The following is a 16,522-nucleotide window of genomic DNA, read 5'->3' on the forward strand; positions in this document are numbered from 1 at the left end:
CACGGGCGACCGACCGACCGACGCCGACGTGCCGGCACAACAGCAACGTCCAACGACCCACACCCCGTCCCCCGTGCCCGCAACGTTTCCCCCCTCGGCGTAAATGCTTGCACGGCTGGACAATCATCTCCTTTCCTGCAGCAGCGGCACAGCACAGTTACGATTTCATTCATGTGCCGACGACGGAGGATCGTTTGAATCCCCCCTCAAACCCCGGCCGGGTTTCAAATTCCGAAACCGCCCGACCCGCACGCACGCCATCGCCCGGGTCCCACGCGCCCGGCCCACCGAACGCACGATGACAGGCGGGCCCGGGGGCGCGGCGGTGCTGCCGAAGTCCGAAGTGGGGGAAACGAATTTTCGTGTAGATTTCGCTCGGTGCGCTCGAGGCTCGCTCGCCTCGCCATTCCCGTTCGTTATCTGGTACCGTAGCGCTCTGCTGCGACCGTCTTCGCTGGGGATTAGCGGCGGCAGCTCCAAAACCCTAGCCGCTGGGCTCGATGGCGACGATGACGGCGTTCCGGTCGGCGGCGAGGAGGGATTCGGAGGGCGACGGCGGCTCGGCCGCGCGCGGCCGGACGCCCGACGGCGCGGGCGGCGGGGGCAGCAGCCTCCGCCGGTCGAGGAGCCTGAGCCGGTTCCCGCCGCCGTCGCCGTCCCCGGAGGACGCGCCGACGCCCTCCTCGAGGTTCGTGACCAAGGTGCGGGGCGGGGGGCCGTCGGGCGGGTTCCCGGAGATCAGCCTCGACGACCTGGCGGACGAGTTCTTCCGGGCCAGGGTGGAGTCCGAGGACGACGACGAGGAGGTGGTGGTGCAGCGCGGGGAGGACGACTCGCGCGGGCGGCTCAGGTTCCCGGCGCCCGCGGAGAAGGGCCGCGGGGGCCGGCGGAGCTCCACCGCGCGGTACGCCAGGGAGACGGCGTCGTCCAGGCAGCGCGAGCGCTCGGTGTCGCGGCCCCCGCCGGAGCGGCGTGGCGGAGCTGCCGCGGCTGAAAATGGCGCTGCCGCCGCCAGGAGGCAGAGGTATGCCTCGGTGGATCGGCGGGCCTCGATTGGTCGGCAACGGTATGCCTCGGTGGACCGCCGTGCCTCCACGGACCGGCAGCGGTGGTGTGAATCGGATGTAAGTTCCAGTACCATTTGACGTTTGAATCTAGAAGTATTTTCTTAACCCAAAATAGCAATCTCATTTAAGTTTTATTATCTGAGTCTATTTGGTGTTTGAATTTATCAGTGTTATTAATTTCGTACCCAAGTCTATTTGACTAGATTGAATACATGAGATGGAGTATGTAGACGCAGTATCAGATACACTAGGAATAAACACTGATATTTCGTATTTTGAAATAATGATCAAGTATTTCTGCCATTATTTTGTGTTTCTTGGTGCATTCTTTGCAATTGACATTCACATGCCTTGCTGTTTTTTCTTGGTATTATTTGTGTTCTTGTTTAAGTCTATTTATGGACAATCTGAAATTAATATAAGATTTTAGGAAGGGGGGAATTGTGTTATACAACAGATGTACGTTGTCAATTGTATGTCTGACAATTGGATGTTTTCCTTGGAAAGAAGACAGTTTATTACTTCAAATTCAACAGCAGAATTCCTATACAATGTCAATTCTTCTTGTGACAAAACAAGTGACTGGAATCACTGTGAAGTCACTCTGTTTGATTCTCTGCTACTTCACACGTAGATAAACATAATGCCATTGATAGCTTGAAATTGAGTAGAATGAAATTAAGAATGCCCTGATGTTATCTATGAGTTTTTGAATACATGAGTTCAAAACCAGGCTAATACTCTGCTTTATCATTGCCAATGTGCCTTTTAATTTTAACTTGTTTAATTTTCATCAAAGTTAGTAATCACCTGATTCCTTATTTTGCCTTTTCATCCTGCACTTTGTTGTTCCCATCATCACCTTCCGGCTTATTCTGCTTGAACAACCTAGAATACTTAACCTGTATTCATTGCATCTAGTATGTTCAATTCTGCTTCTAATTTTCTTTTGCATTTCTGGTTGCAGAATGATATGGACTTTTCTTGCCGGTCTGGTTCTAGGGGGACAAATACCAAATCTAGCAGTGGCCAGAGTCTGCAGAATTCATTTAATAAGTCTAAAGTGAATCAAACTCTGACAAGGTGTACAAGTCAAAATGATTTTGTACATTTACGAGATAGCGGCTCAGTGAGTACCTCTCATCTTGTGTTTTCTGCGGTGCTAGAAACTATTGGTCACTGATAATGCCCTTGCTATTTATGGATGTGAAAATTGAATCATCTATTGAGCGTTAGCATCTACACGAAAAGTTGCAATGTAGCTGGTGCACAGCGCAATTATTTTCTGTTGCAGTGATGTAACATGGTGCGTAATAGTTCTATTTGTGCTGTGCTTTTTTGGGGGGAGGAAATTTGTGCAGTCTGTTTCTTGGTGCATAATAACAATTGACACCGTCATGTGTTGTGGGCTTAATTTATTTGTTTTTTGTGGTTGAAATTCGACATTGAATATCTCCATGTTTATTTTCGCAGAGCCATTCTTCGTTAACTGATGATGAATCTAGGGATGCTCATTCTTTTCATAGCAGAAGTCACAGTGGAAATCAGGCCGTTTATTCCCAGGAGAAGGTTGCTTTCACAATATTATTTGAAATTCCCACAGCTAGAGTTTTTGGAAGACCTAGCATTTAATAGATATGTGTTTTTTGTTATCATTGGAGCAGCCAATTGAAAATAATGATTCAAATGTGCTGTATGATGTGATGCGTAAAGAAGTGAGGCAAGCTGTTGAAGAAATCAGAACTCAGCTTGAAAAGGTACCTTTTGACGTTAACTTTTCTAGAAACCTTTGTTTATTTTCTTGTGCTGCACCAGTTCTTTCAAGCAGCTTATATTTTCTATGGTTTGATTGTTACAATGAATGGGATGAATTCAAGGTGCAACAATGGCCCCTCCTCCTTTTATAGATTTTCAAATATTTCACATTAGTGCTACCATGTTGAGCATGGATGATATTACTGGTTGATGGCTAGGATTACATTGGTTATGCTGAGGTGGTAGGACGATGAAATATCATCAAAATTGTCTTTGTTTCCACCTTGATTGTAGTGCTTTCAGAAATGACTGAAGAGAATAGGGTTACAACATGCTTATGTTGCTACACTGACTTCTCAAAATCATCAGTAAAAAGTGTAAAAACAAATCATCAGTCAACCTGCTCGGTGTGGTTGTCCTAAAGTCTATATCTTAGAACTGAAAATGTCTTTTTTTTTCTACTGACAAATAAGCAGAAAACTTAACAAAAAGTTGAGACAACACAGCTTTTTTTGAGGAATCACCGGGGGGGGGGGGGGGGGGGGGGGGGGGGGGGGGAGGATCCCCACCTGTATATATTACTCATGGTAAGCAATGTTGAGGACTAACTAATGACATTGATGCTTCAAAAGCATCTCTTTTGATCAATATGAACTTTAATCTAATCTGTTTGTAGTATACTTTGGAGCTGGATTCTAAAAAGTTTAGCTGTTGAATAGTCATCACTCATGCCTTCTGTTTGTCCACACTGAAAGCTCTTATCTTGCTCATCTGCTGCCTACAGTAATTATATTCAGTGTTACTCATACATATTTAATTATACGATTCAGTAACTCCGATTATCTTTTCTTTGACCATACATTGTCCAGGCCGTGACAAAATCTGAACCTTCAGAAAAGGCAAGAAGTGATAATGCGCAACCAACCCAGGTTATTGGTGAGCTCCATAGGAACTACACTAGCAAGTTGGAAGAGGTATGATTTGATGGAACCCAGAAGTTTTTCCTTTCTGTGTTTAGGCTCAATTCTTTCAATGTCTTGCAGTCAGAGAAGAGGAAGCAGGAATTACTAGCTCAATTGGCGGCAGAAGAACAACGTGGTCATGAACTCACAAAAAAAGTTAAAGAATTACTGCCTACTACTAAGAAGAACGTTAAACCGGAGAGGCCGCCACCACGCAGAAGAGTATGCTTTCTTGGTCGTTTGCTGTATACTCCCTTCTATTATTGAGAATCTACAATTCAATTTTTCATGTATATTTGTTTCAGAGGAGCAATGATAGAGCAAGGATGTCGAAATGCCTTACCAAAGAGGCCGAGCTATACTTTGAAGATTTCCTGTCAAATGTTGAAGATACCGATTTTTCATCGTTTGATGGTGAAAGAAGTGACACGAGTTCAACTAGAAGAGATGTGGTACTTCGTGCTATGGCGGAAACTCATGTAGTCCTTCCGAAAGTTGCACCACCTGTTGTGTCAGATGGTGTTGTCCTTCCCTGGTTGCAATGGGAAACTAGCAACGATCTACATGCCTCCCCAACCACAATCAAGACACAGGTAAAATGGTCTAAACTATTTCTTGTGGAAATAGCAAATCAATCTGTTAGTTTCTACTATGTTGCACCGCTTGTGTAGTTGTTTTCAACAATTCATTTTACACAAGGAAATGGACAAGCTTATATTTATCTTGTTCTAAAGTAAACCTTCAGACAACAATCCATTGGGTTCTACTATACAAATGGACAAGCTTATATTAATCTTGTCTGTCCTGTATGCTATAGCATACAATCTTGTTTCAAGTCCCTGATGGACCATTCCTTTCAGGACGCAAGCACTGCATGCAGCACCAGCAGTCACACCATGAGCAGCCGTGGGAGCTGGAGCCCTGGAGACCATGATAGCTCAGCTGGCTCGAAAGATGGACTACTTTCCAGGTTCGACGAGGCCGCGACTCGCCTAAGCAGCTGCCCCGATAGTAAGCGAGGCACATCGTTCCATATGGACGACTATCTGCATCTGCGGAGGGGCGAGGATTTCCTCTTTGAGCGATTGAGTCAGAAGCAAAGAATCGACTATGGCGGTCTAACCGTATGCAGGAGGTCGACAATAATGTAGATTATTATGGCATAGGATTCTCATGTTGGGTTCAGGCGGCGAACACATCTAGTGTGCCCAATTGATTAATTGATTGATTGGCTTAAGTTAGGCTAATAAGTGTGTAGATTTAGGGCCTGTTTAGTTGGGAGCTAACTTTGGCATAGTTGTGTTTTTTCTTTCAGAAATTGACCTACCCTTTGGCTTGGTTAATAGAATCCTGTCACAGCTTTTGAGTGAAAGATGCATGAGGCATGGTTGTAAAAAAGGAAATATCTTGCCAAATGTATGACTAGAACCGAACATTCACCTAAGTCGGTCAAATTTGTTTACTTGTGTTTGCCTACTTTGGGGAAAGGGAATGAGAGTTTACACGTGGAATCAAACATTCACCTAACCTAGGCTTGAGAAGTTGATTATTAGTGCCTAACCCCATGTTTGGTGTTCGGTGAAAATCAGTACTGGGAAATTTGGGAGGCATGTCATGTGGCGGGAATAAAAACCAAGATGGAAAAGGTATTTAGAGAAAACCGGTGGGCGAAAAGAAACTGATGGAAGATGAAACGTGGAATGTGTATTTTTCTCCAGAAGAAACATCCATGGTAGTTTTTCAACAAAGTGTGGATTTTATTGACTCAAAATAAAAAAGCATCAAGCGAATACAAACATGATGAGCACACACCCGCTTATGCATAGCTAGGACGCACACATCCAACACCAACGCACATACACAAAAAATGCCGGGGAAGAGCAAAGTCATACAAGACCAATGCTATGCCCAGCAAAGTCATACAAAACCAATGCTATGCCCAAGCGAGGAAAACGAAAAAAAAACACGAAGCGATCAACGAACTACATCAACAACCGTATCCGCACCAAACCATCATTTGACACCACAAGGACATTGAGGTTCTTCGACAACAATGCCTGTATGAAGGAAACGATGCTCAAGCGCCACTGTTACCAGATCCAATCACCAAAGGTAGAATATAGGTTTTCATTCTGAAAACAAGTCTGGGCCTATCCGACCAATATCTTCAACAAGGTGTTGGGGAACGCAGTAATTTCAAAAAATTTCCTACGCACACGCAAGATCATGGTGATGCATAGCAACGAGAGGGGGGAGTGTTGTCTACGCACCCTCATAGACCGTTCGCGGAAGCGTTATATCAACGCGGTTGATGTAGTCGTACGTCTTCACGATCCGACCGATCAAGTACCGAACGCACGGCACCTCCGAGTTCTGCACACGTTCAACTCGATGACGTCCCTCGAACTCCGATCCAGCCGAGTTTTGAGGGAGAGTTCCATCAGCACGGCGGCGTGGTGACGATGATGATGTTCTACCGACGCAGGGCTTCGCCTAAGCACCGCTACGATATGACCGAGGTGAATTATGGTGGAGGGGGGCACCGCACACGGCTAAGAGATCCAAATGATCAATTGTTGTGTCTTTGGGGTGCCCCCTGCCCCTATATATAAAGGAGTGGAGGAGGGGGAGGGCCGGCCCTCTCTATGGCACGCCCTAGGGGAGTCCTACTCCCACCGGGAGTAGGATTTCCCCTTTCCTAGTAGAACTAGGAGCCCTTCCAAGTAGTAGGAGTAGGAGGGAAGGAAAGGGAAGGGAAAAGGAGAAGGAAGGAAGGGGGCACCCCCCCTCCCTAGTCCAATTCGGACCAGCCCATGGGGAGGGGTGCGGCCACCCTTTGAGGCCTTTCTCTCCTTTCCCGTATGGCCCATTAAGGTCCAATACGAATTCCCGTAACTCCCCGGTACTCCCGAAAACACCCGAATCACTCGGAACCTTTCCGATGTCCGAATATAGTCGTCCAATATATCGATTTTTACGTCTCGACCATTTCGAGACTCCTCGTCATGTCCCCGATCTCATCCGGGACTCCGAACTCCTTCGGTACATCAAAACACATAAACTCATAATATAACCGTCATCGAACTTTAAGCGTGCGGACCCTACGGGTTCGAGAACTATGTAGACATGATCGAGACACGTCTCCGGTCAATAACCAATAGCGGAACCTGGATGCTCATATTGGCTCCTACATATTCTACGAAGATCTTTATCGATCAAACCGCATAACAACATATGTTGTTCCCTTTGTCATCAGTATGTTACTTGCCCGAGATTCGATCGTCGGTATCTCAATACCTAATTCAATCTCGTTACCGGCAAGTCTCTTTACTTGTTCCGTAACACATCATCCTGCAACTAACTCATTAGTTGCAATGCTTATAGTGATGTGCATTACCGAGTGGGCCCAGAGATACCTCTCCGACAATCGGAGTGACAAATCCTAATCTCGAAATACGCCAACCCAACAAGTACCTTTGGAGACACCTGTAGAGAACCTTTATAATCACCCAGTTACGTTGTGACGTTTGGTAGCACACAAAGTGTTCCTCCGGTAAACGGGAGTTGCATAATCTCATAGTCATACGAACATGTATAAGTCATGAAGAAAGCAATAGCAACAAACTAAACGATCAAGTGCTAAGCTAACGGAATGGGTCAAGTCAATCACATCATTCTCCTAATGATGTGATCCCGTTAATCAAATGACAACTCATGTCTATGGTTAGGAAACATAACCATCATTGATTCAACGAGCTAGTCAAGTAGAGGCATACTAGTGACACTCTGTTTGTCTATGTACTCACACATGTATTATGTTTCCGGTTAATACAATTCTAGCATGAATAATAAACATTTATCATGATATAAGGAAATAAATAATAACTTTATTATTGCCTCTAGGGCATATTTCCTTCAGCCTCCCACTTGCACTAGAGTCAATAATCTAGTTCACATCGCCATGTGATTTAATACCAATAGTTCACATCACCATGTGATTAACACCCATAGTTCACATCGACATGTGACCAACACCCAAAGGATTTACTAGAGTCAATAATCTAGTTCACATCGCTATGTGATTAACACCCAAAGGGTACATAGGTGTGATCATGTTTTTCTTGTGAGAGAAGTTTAGTCAACGGGTCTGACACATTCAGATCCGTAAGTATTTTGCAAATTTCTATGTCAACAATGCTCTGCACGGAGCTACTCTAGCCAATAGCTCCCACTTTCAATATGTATCCAGATTGAGATTTAGAGTCATTTGGATCAGTGTCAAAATTTGCATCGATGTAACCCTTTACGACGAACCTTTTTGTCACCTCCATAATCGAGAAACATATCCTTATTCCACTAAGGATAATTTTGACCGCTCTCCAGTGATCTACTCCTAGATCACTATTGTACTCCCTTGCCAAAAACAGTGTAGGGTATACAATAGATCTGGTACACAGCATGGCATATTTTATAGAACCTATGGCCAAGGCATAGGGAATGAGTTTCATTCTCTTTCTATCTTCTGCCGTGGTCGGGCTTTGAGTCTTACTCAGTTTCACACCTTGTAACACAGGCAAGAACTCTTTCTTTGACTGTTCCATTTTGAACTACTTCAAAATCTTGTCAAGGTATGTACTCATTGAAAAACTTATCAAGCGTCTTGATCTATCTCTATAGATCTTGATGCTCAATATGTAAGCAGCTTCACCGAGGTCTTTCTTTGAAAAACTCCTTTCAAACACTCCTTTATGCTTTGCAGAATAATTCTATATTATCTCCGATCAACAATATGTCATTCACATATACTTATCAGAAATGATGTAGTGCTCCCACTCACTTTCTTGTAAATACAGGCTTCACCGCAAGTCTGTATAAAACTATATGCTTTGATCAACTTATCAAAGCGTATATTCCAACTCCGAGATGCTTGCACCAGTCCATAGATGGATCGCTGGAGCTTGCATATTTTGTTAGCACCTTTAGGACTGACAAAACCTTCTGGTTGCATCATATACAACTGTTCTTTAATAAATCCATTAAGGAATGCAGTTTTGTTGATCCATTTGCCAGATTTCATAAAATGTGGCAATTGCTAACATGATTCGGACAGACTTAAGCATAGATACGAGTGAGAAACTCTCATCGTAGTCAACGCCTTGAACTTGTTGAAAACCTTTTGCGACAATTCTAGCTTTGTAGATAGTAACACTACTATCAACGTCCGTCTTCCTCTTGAAGATCCATTTAATCTCAATGGCTCGCCGATCTTTGGGCAAGTCAATCAAAGTCCATACTTTATTCTCATACATGGATCTCATCTCAGATTTCATGGCCTCAAGCCATTTCGCGGAATCTGGGCTCATCATCGCTTCCTCATAGTTCGTAGGCCCGTCATGGTCAAGTAACACGACCTCCAGAACAGGATTACCGTACCACTCTGGTGCGGATCTCACTCTGATTTACCTACGAGGTTCGGTAGTAACTTGATCTGAAGTTACATGATCATCATCATTAGCTTCCTCACTAATTGGTGTAGTAGTCACAGGAACAGATTTCTGTGATGAACTACTTTCCAATAAGGGAGCAGGTACAGTTACCTCATCAAGTTCTACTTTCCTTCCACTCACTTCTTTCGAGAGAAACTCCTTCTCTAGAAAGGATTCATTCAAAGCAACGAATATCTTGCCTTCGGATCTGTGATAGAAGGTGTACCCAACATTTTCTTTTGGGTATCCTATGAAGACGCATTTCTCCGATTTGGGTTTGAGCTTATCAGGTTGAAACTTTTTCACATAAGCATTGCAACCTCAAACTTTAAGAAACGACAGCTTAGGTTTCTTGCCAAACCATAGTTCATACGGTGTCGTCTCAACGGATTTAGATGGTGCCCTATTTAACGTGAATGCAGCTGTCTCTAATGCATAACCCCAAAACGATAGTGGTAGATCGGTAAGAGACATCATAGATCTCACCATATCTAATAAAGTACGGTTATGACGTTCGGACACACCATTACACTGTGGTGTTCCAGGTGGCGTGAGTAGTGAAACTATTTCACATTGTTTTTAACTAAAGGCCAAACTCGTAACTCAAATATTTTACTTCTGCGATTATATCGTAGAAATTTTTATTTTTGTTACGATGATTCTCCACTTCACTCTGAAATTCTTTGAACTTTTCAAATGTTTCAGACTTGTGTTTCATCAAGTAGATATACTCATATATGCTCAAATCATCTGTGAAGATCAGAAAATAATGATACCTGCCGCGAGCCTCAATATTCACCGGACCACATACATCAGTATGTATGATTTCCAACAAATTTGTTGCTCGCTCCATTGTTCCGGAGAACGGAGTCTTAGTCATCTTGCCCATGAGGCATGGTTCGCAAGCATCAACTGATTCATAATCATGTGATTCCAAAAGCCCATCAGCATGGATTTTCTTCATGCGCTTTACACCAATATGACCTAAACGGCAGTGCCAAAAATAAGTTGCACTATCATTATTAACTTTGCATCTTTTGGTTTCAATATTATGAATATGTGTATCACTACGATCGAGATCCAACGAACCATTTTTATTGGGTGTGTAACCATATAAGGTTTTATTCATGTAAACAGAACAACAATTTATTCTCTTACTTAAATGAATAACCGTATTGCAATAAACATGATCAAATCATATTCATGCTCAACGCAAACACCAAATAACACTTATTTAGGTTCAACACTAATCCCAAAAGTATAGGGAGTGTGCGATGATGATCATATCAATCTTGGAACCACTTCCAACACACATCATCACTTCACCCTTAACTAGTCTATGTTCATTCTGCAACTCCCGTTTCGAGTTACTACTCTTAGCAACTGAACCAGTATCAAATACCGAGGGGTTGCTACGAACACTAGTAAAATACACATCAATAATCTGTATATCAAATATACCTTTGTTCACTTTGCCATCCTTCTTATCCGCCAAATACTTGGGGCAGTTCCGCTTCCAGTGACCAGTCCCTTTGCAGTAGAAGCACTTAGTCTCAGGCTTAGGACCAGACTTGGGCTTCTTCACTTGAGCAGCAACTTTCTTGCCGTTCTTCTTGAAGTTCCCCTTCTTCCCTTTGCCCCTTTCTTGAAACTAGTGGTCTTGTCCACCATCAACACTTGATATTTTTCTTGATTTCTACCTTTGTCGATTTCAGCATTACGAAGAGCTTGGGAATCGTTTCCGTTATCCCTTGCATATCATAGTTCATCATGAAGTTCTACTAACTTGGTTATGGTGACTAGAGAATTCTATCAATCACTATTTTATCTGGAAGATTAACTCCCACTTGATTCAAGCGATTTTAGTACCCAGAAAATCTGAGCACATGCTCACTGCTTGAGCTATTCTCCTCCATCTTTTAGCTATAGAACTTGTTGGAGACTTCATATCTCTCAACTCGGGTATTTGCTTGAAATATTAACTTCAACTCCTGGAACATCTCATATGGTCCATGACGTTCAAAACGTCTTTGAAGTCCCGATTCTAAGCCGTTTAAGCATGGTGCACTAAACTATCAAGTAGTCATCATATTGAGCTAGCCAAATGTTCATAACATCTGCATCTGCTTCCTGCAATAGGTTTGTCACCTAGCGGTGCATCAAAGACATAATTCTTCTGTGCAGCAATGAGGATAAACCTCAGATCACGGATCCAATCCGCATCATTGCTACTAACATCTTTCAACTTAGTTTTCTCTAGGAACATATCAAAATAAAACAGGGGAGCTAAACACGAGCTATTGATCTACAACATAGATATGCTAATACTACCAGGACTAAGTTCATGAGAAATTAAAGTTCAATTAATCATATTACTTAAGAACTCCCACTTAGATAGACATCCCTCTAATCATCTAAGTGATGATGTGATCCAAATCAACTAAACCATAACCGATCATAACGTGAAATGGAATAGCTTTCAATGGTGAACACCATTATGTTGATCATATCTACTATATGATTCACGCTCGACCTTTCGGTCTCAGTGTTCCGAGGCCATATCTGCATATGCTAGGCTCATCAAGTTTAACCTGAGTATTCTGCGTGTGCAAAACTGGCTTGCACCCATTGTAGATGGACGTAGAGCTTATCACACCCGATCATCACGTGGTGTCTGGGCACGACAAACTTTGGCAACGGTACATACTCAGGGAGAACACTTTTATCTTGAAATTTAGTGAGAGATCATCTTATAATGCTACCGTCATAACTAAGCAAAGTAAGACGTATAAAAGATAAACATCACATGCAATCAAAAAATGTGACATGATATGGCCATCATCATCTTGTGCCTTTGATCTCTATCTCCAAAGCATCGTCATGATCTCCATCGTCACCAGCATGACACCATGATCTCCATCATCTTAATCTATATCAATGTGTCGTCACATGGTCGTCTCGCCAACTATTGCTCTTGCAACTATTGCTATCGCATAGCGATAAAGTAAAGCAATTATTTGGCACTTGCATCTTATGCAATAAAGAGACAACCATAAGGCTTCTGCCAATTGCCGGTAACTTCAACAAAACATGATCATCTCATACAAAAACTTATATCTCATCATGTCTTGACCATATCACATCACAACATGCCCTGCAAAAACAAGTTAGACGTCCTCTACTTTGTTGTCGCAAGTTTTACGTGGCTACTACGGGCTGAGCAAGAACCGTTCTTACCTACGCATCAAAACCACAACGATAGTTTGTCAAGTTAGTGTTGTTTTAATCTTCTCAAGGACCGGGCGTAGCCACACTCGATTCAACTAAAGTTGGAGAAACTGACACCCGCTAGTCACCTGTGTGCATAGCACGGCGGTAAAACCAGTCTCGCGTAAGCGTACACGTAATGTCGGTCCGGGCCGCTTCATCCAACAATACCGCCGAACCAAAGTGTGACATGCTGGTAAGCAGTATGACATATATCGACCACAACTCACTTGTGTTCTACTCGTGCATATTACATCAACGCATAAAACCTGGCTCGGATGCCACTGTTGGGGAACGCAGTAATTTCAAAAAAATTCCCACGCACACGCAAGATCATGGTGATGCATAGCAACGAGAGGGGAGAGTGTTGTCTACGTACCCTCGTAGACCGTTCGCAGAAGCGTTATATCAACACGGTTGATGTAGTCGTACGTCTTCACGATCCGACCGATCAAGTACCGAACGCACGGCACCTCCGAGTTCTGCACACGTTCAACTCGATGACGTCCCTCGAACTCCGATCCAGCCGAGCTTTGAGGGAGAGTTCCATCAGCACGACGGCGTGGTGACGATGATGATGTTCTACCGATGCAGGGCTTCGCCTAAGCACCGCTACGATATGACCGAGGTGGATTATGGTGGAGGGGGGCACCACACGCGGCTAAGAGATCCAAATGATCAATTGTTGTGTCTTTGGGGTGCCCCCTGCCCCTGTATATAAAGGAGTGGAGGAGGGGGAGGGCCGGCCCTCTCTATGACGCACCCTAGGGGAGTCCTACTCCCACCGGGAGTAGGATTCCCCCTTTCCTAGTAGAACTAGGAGCCCTTCCAAGTAGTAGGAGTAGGAGGGAAGGAAAGGGAAGGGAAAAGGAGAAGGAAGGAAGGGGGCGCCCCCTCCCTAGTCCAATTCGGACCAGCCCATGGGGAGGGGTGCGGCCACCCTTTGAGGCCTTTCTCTCCTTTCCCGTATGGCCCATTAAGGCCCAATACGAATTCCCGTAACTCCCCGGTACTCCCGAAAACACCCGAACCAGTATATCAATTTTTACGTCTCGACCATTTCGAGACTCCTCGTCATGTCCCCGATCTCATCCGGGATTCCGAACTCCTTCGGTACATCAAAACACATAAACTCATAATATAACCGTCATCGAACTTTAAGCATGCGGACCCTATGGGTTCGAGAACTATGTAGACATGATCGAGACACGTCTCCGGTCAATAACCAATAGCGGAACCTGGATGCTCATATTGGCTCCTACATATTCTACGAAGATCTTTATCGGTCAAACCGCATAACAACATACGTTGTTCGCTTTGTCATCGGTATGTTACTTGCCCGAGATTCGATCATCGGTATCTCAATACCTAGTTCAATCTCGTTACCGGCAAGTCTCTTTACTTGTTCCGTAACACATCATCCTGCAACTAACTCATTAGTTGCAACGCCTGCAAGGCTTATAGTGATGTGCATTACCGAGTGGGCCCAGAGATACCTCTCCGACAATCGGAGTGACAAATCCTAATCTCGAAATACGCCAACCCAATAAGTACCTTTGGAGACACTTGTAGAGCACCTTTATAATCACCCAGTTACGTTGTGACGTTTGGTAGCACACACAGTGTTCCTCCGGTAAACGGGAGTTGCATAATCTCATAGTCATAGGAACATGTATAAGTCATGAAGAAAGCAATAGCAACAAACTAAACGATCAAGTGCTAAGCTAACGGAATGGGTCAAGTCAATCACATCATTCTCCTAATGATGTGATCCCGTTAATCAAATGACAACTCATGTCTATGGTTAGGAAACATAACCATCTTTGATCAACGAGCTAGTCAAGTAGAGGCATACTAGTGACACTCTGTTTGTCTATGTACTCACACATGTATTATGTTCCGGTTAATACAATTCTAGCATGAATAATAAACATTTATCATGATATAAGGGAATAAATAATAACTTTATTATTGCCTCTAGGGCATATTTCCTTCACAAGGTAATGACGCAAGTCATCGCCATTGCCAAGTATAACCAACTAGGTCAGACCTAGGATTTTCACCCCAAAACTCAAGACCGGTGGTACTCGAGAAGCACCACCAATTCAAAGTCAATCATGTGTTGTTGCCATTGCTTTTCCACGTTAACAAAAGTTGCATGCGTTGGGTTAGAAATCTCGTCGCTACCGCTGCACGACCATACCCTCTGTGTCAAGCCGCCGACCATGGACTGCAACTCACTCGACAGCCACATGAAAGGCGCCGCCACAGGCCAAAATTAATCTGGAGGCCTCAAACCGACACTCATTCGTTGCCTGCCACCACACGAACCTAAGTTGGAGAGCACCTGACCGCAGCCATGACGCCCAACAGACGCTATAGCCGTCGGACATTGGGAGGCCAGATCCGGCCGCTTCCCACATCACGAGGCCACCCGTCCATTCCTACTCTATGGTGTTGCAACATCCATGCTAGTATTTCATTATATCTAAGAAACAACAAGGAATACATCCTAAGACCCAAACAAGAAACAAAATATATGTCGTAATTGAAGGAAATATGCCCTAGAGGCAATAATAAAGTTGTTATTTATATTTCCTTATATCATGATTAATGTTTATTATTCATGCTAGAATTGTATTAACCGGAAACTTGATACATGTGTGAATACATAGACTAGCTCGTTGAATCAATGATGGTTATGTTTCCTAACCATAGACATGAGTTGTCATTTGATTAATGGGATCACATCATTAGAGAATGATGTGATTGACTTGACCCATCCGTTAGCTTAGCACAATGATCATTTAGTTTGTTGCTATTGCTTTCTCCATAACTTATACATGTTCCTATGACTATGAGATCATGCAACTCCCGAATACCGGAGGAGCACTTTGTGTGCTACCAAACGTCACAATGTAACTGAGTGATTATAAAGGTTCTCTACAGGTGTCTCCGATGGTGTTTGTTGAGTTGGCATAGATCGAGATTAGGATTTGTCACTCTGATTGTCGGAGAGGTATCTCTGGGCCCTCTCGGTAATGCACATCACTATAAGCCTTGCAAGCAATGTGACTAATGAGTTAGTTGCGGGATGATGCATTACAGAACGAGTAAATAGACTTGCCGGTAACGAGATTGAACTAGGTATTGAGATACCGACGATCAAATCTCGGGCAAGTAACATACCAATGACAAAGGGAACAACGTATGTTGTTATGCGGTTTGACCGATAAAGATCTTCATAGAATATGTAGGAGCCAATATGAACATCCATGTTCCGCTATTGGTTGTTGATCGGAAACGTGTCTCAGTCATGTCTACATAGTTCTCGAACCCATAGGGTCCGCACGCTTAATGTTCGGTGATGATCGGTATTATGAGTTTATGTGTTTTGATGTACCGAAGATAGTTCAGAGTCCCGGATGTGATCACGGACATGACGAGGAGTCTTGAAATGGTCGAGACAAAAAGATTGATATATTGGATGACTATATTCGGACATCGGATGAGTTCCGGGGGTCATCGGATAATTATCGGAGTGCCGGGGGTTATCGGAACCCCCGGGGGAACTAATGGGCCAACATGGGCCTTGTGTGAGAGAGAGGAGGGGCCATAGGGCTGGCCGCCCCCCCTTGGGAGTCCGAATTGGACAAGGAGGGGGCGGCGCCCCCTCTTTCCCTCCCTCTCCTTCCTTCCCCTCCCTCTTCCTAGTTGGACTAGGAAAGGGGGAGTCCTACTCCTACTAGGAGGAGGACTTCTCCCCTCCTTGGCGCGCCCCAAGGCCGGCTGGCCTCCCCCTTGCTCCTTTATATACGGGGGCAGGGGCACCCTAGAACACACAACAGACATTGATCTCTTAGCCGTGTGCGGTGCCCCCTCCACCATAATCCACCTCGGTCATATCGTTGCAGTGCTTAGGCGAAGCCCTGCGCCGGTAGCTTCATCATCACCGTCAACATGTCGTCGTGATGATGAAGCTCTC

At 44.3% G+C, this 16,522-nt stretch overlaps 1 protein-coding gene across 1 annotated transcript; it reads left to right on the forward strand.

Annotated features, from left to right (window-relative positions):
- The first annotated feature begins 326 nt into the window (after positions 1 to 326).
- Positions 327 to 5,246, forward strand: LOC125521999 (serine/arginine repetitive matrix protein 2). Its single transcript, XM_048687061.1, has 8 exons — positions 327 to 1,124; positions 2,035 to 2,196; positions 2,541 to 2,636; positions 2,732 to 2,824; positions 3,692 to 3,796; positions 3,866 to 4,006; positions 4,090 to 4,377; positions 4,645 to 5,246. The coding sequence occupies exons 1-8, from the start codon at positions 501 to 503 to the stop codon at positions 4,933 to 4,935; spliced, it is 1,800 nt and encodes a 599-aa protein (XP_048543018.1). The 5' UTR covers positions 327 to 500; the 3' UTR covers positions 4,936 to 5,246.
- The last annotated feature ends 11,276 nt before the right edge of the window (positions 5,247 to 16,522 follow it).

The sequence above is a fragment of the Triticum urartu genome, chromosome 7 (genome assembly GCF_003073215.2).
Source record: "Triticum urartu cultivar G1812 chromosome 7, Tu2.1, whole genome shotgun sequence".
Classification (NCBI taxonomy): domain Eukaryota; kingdom Viridiplantae; phylum Streptophyta; class Magnoliopsida; order Poales; family Poaceae; genus Triticum; species Triticum urartu.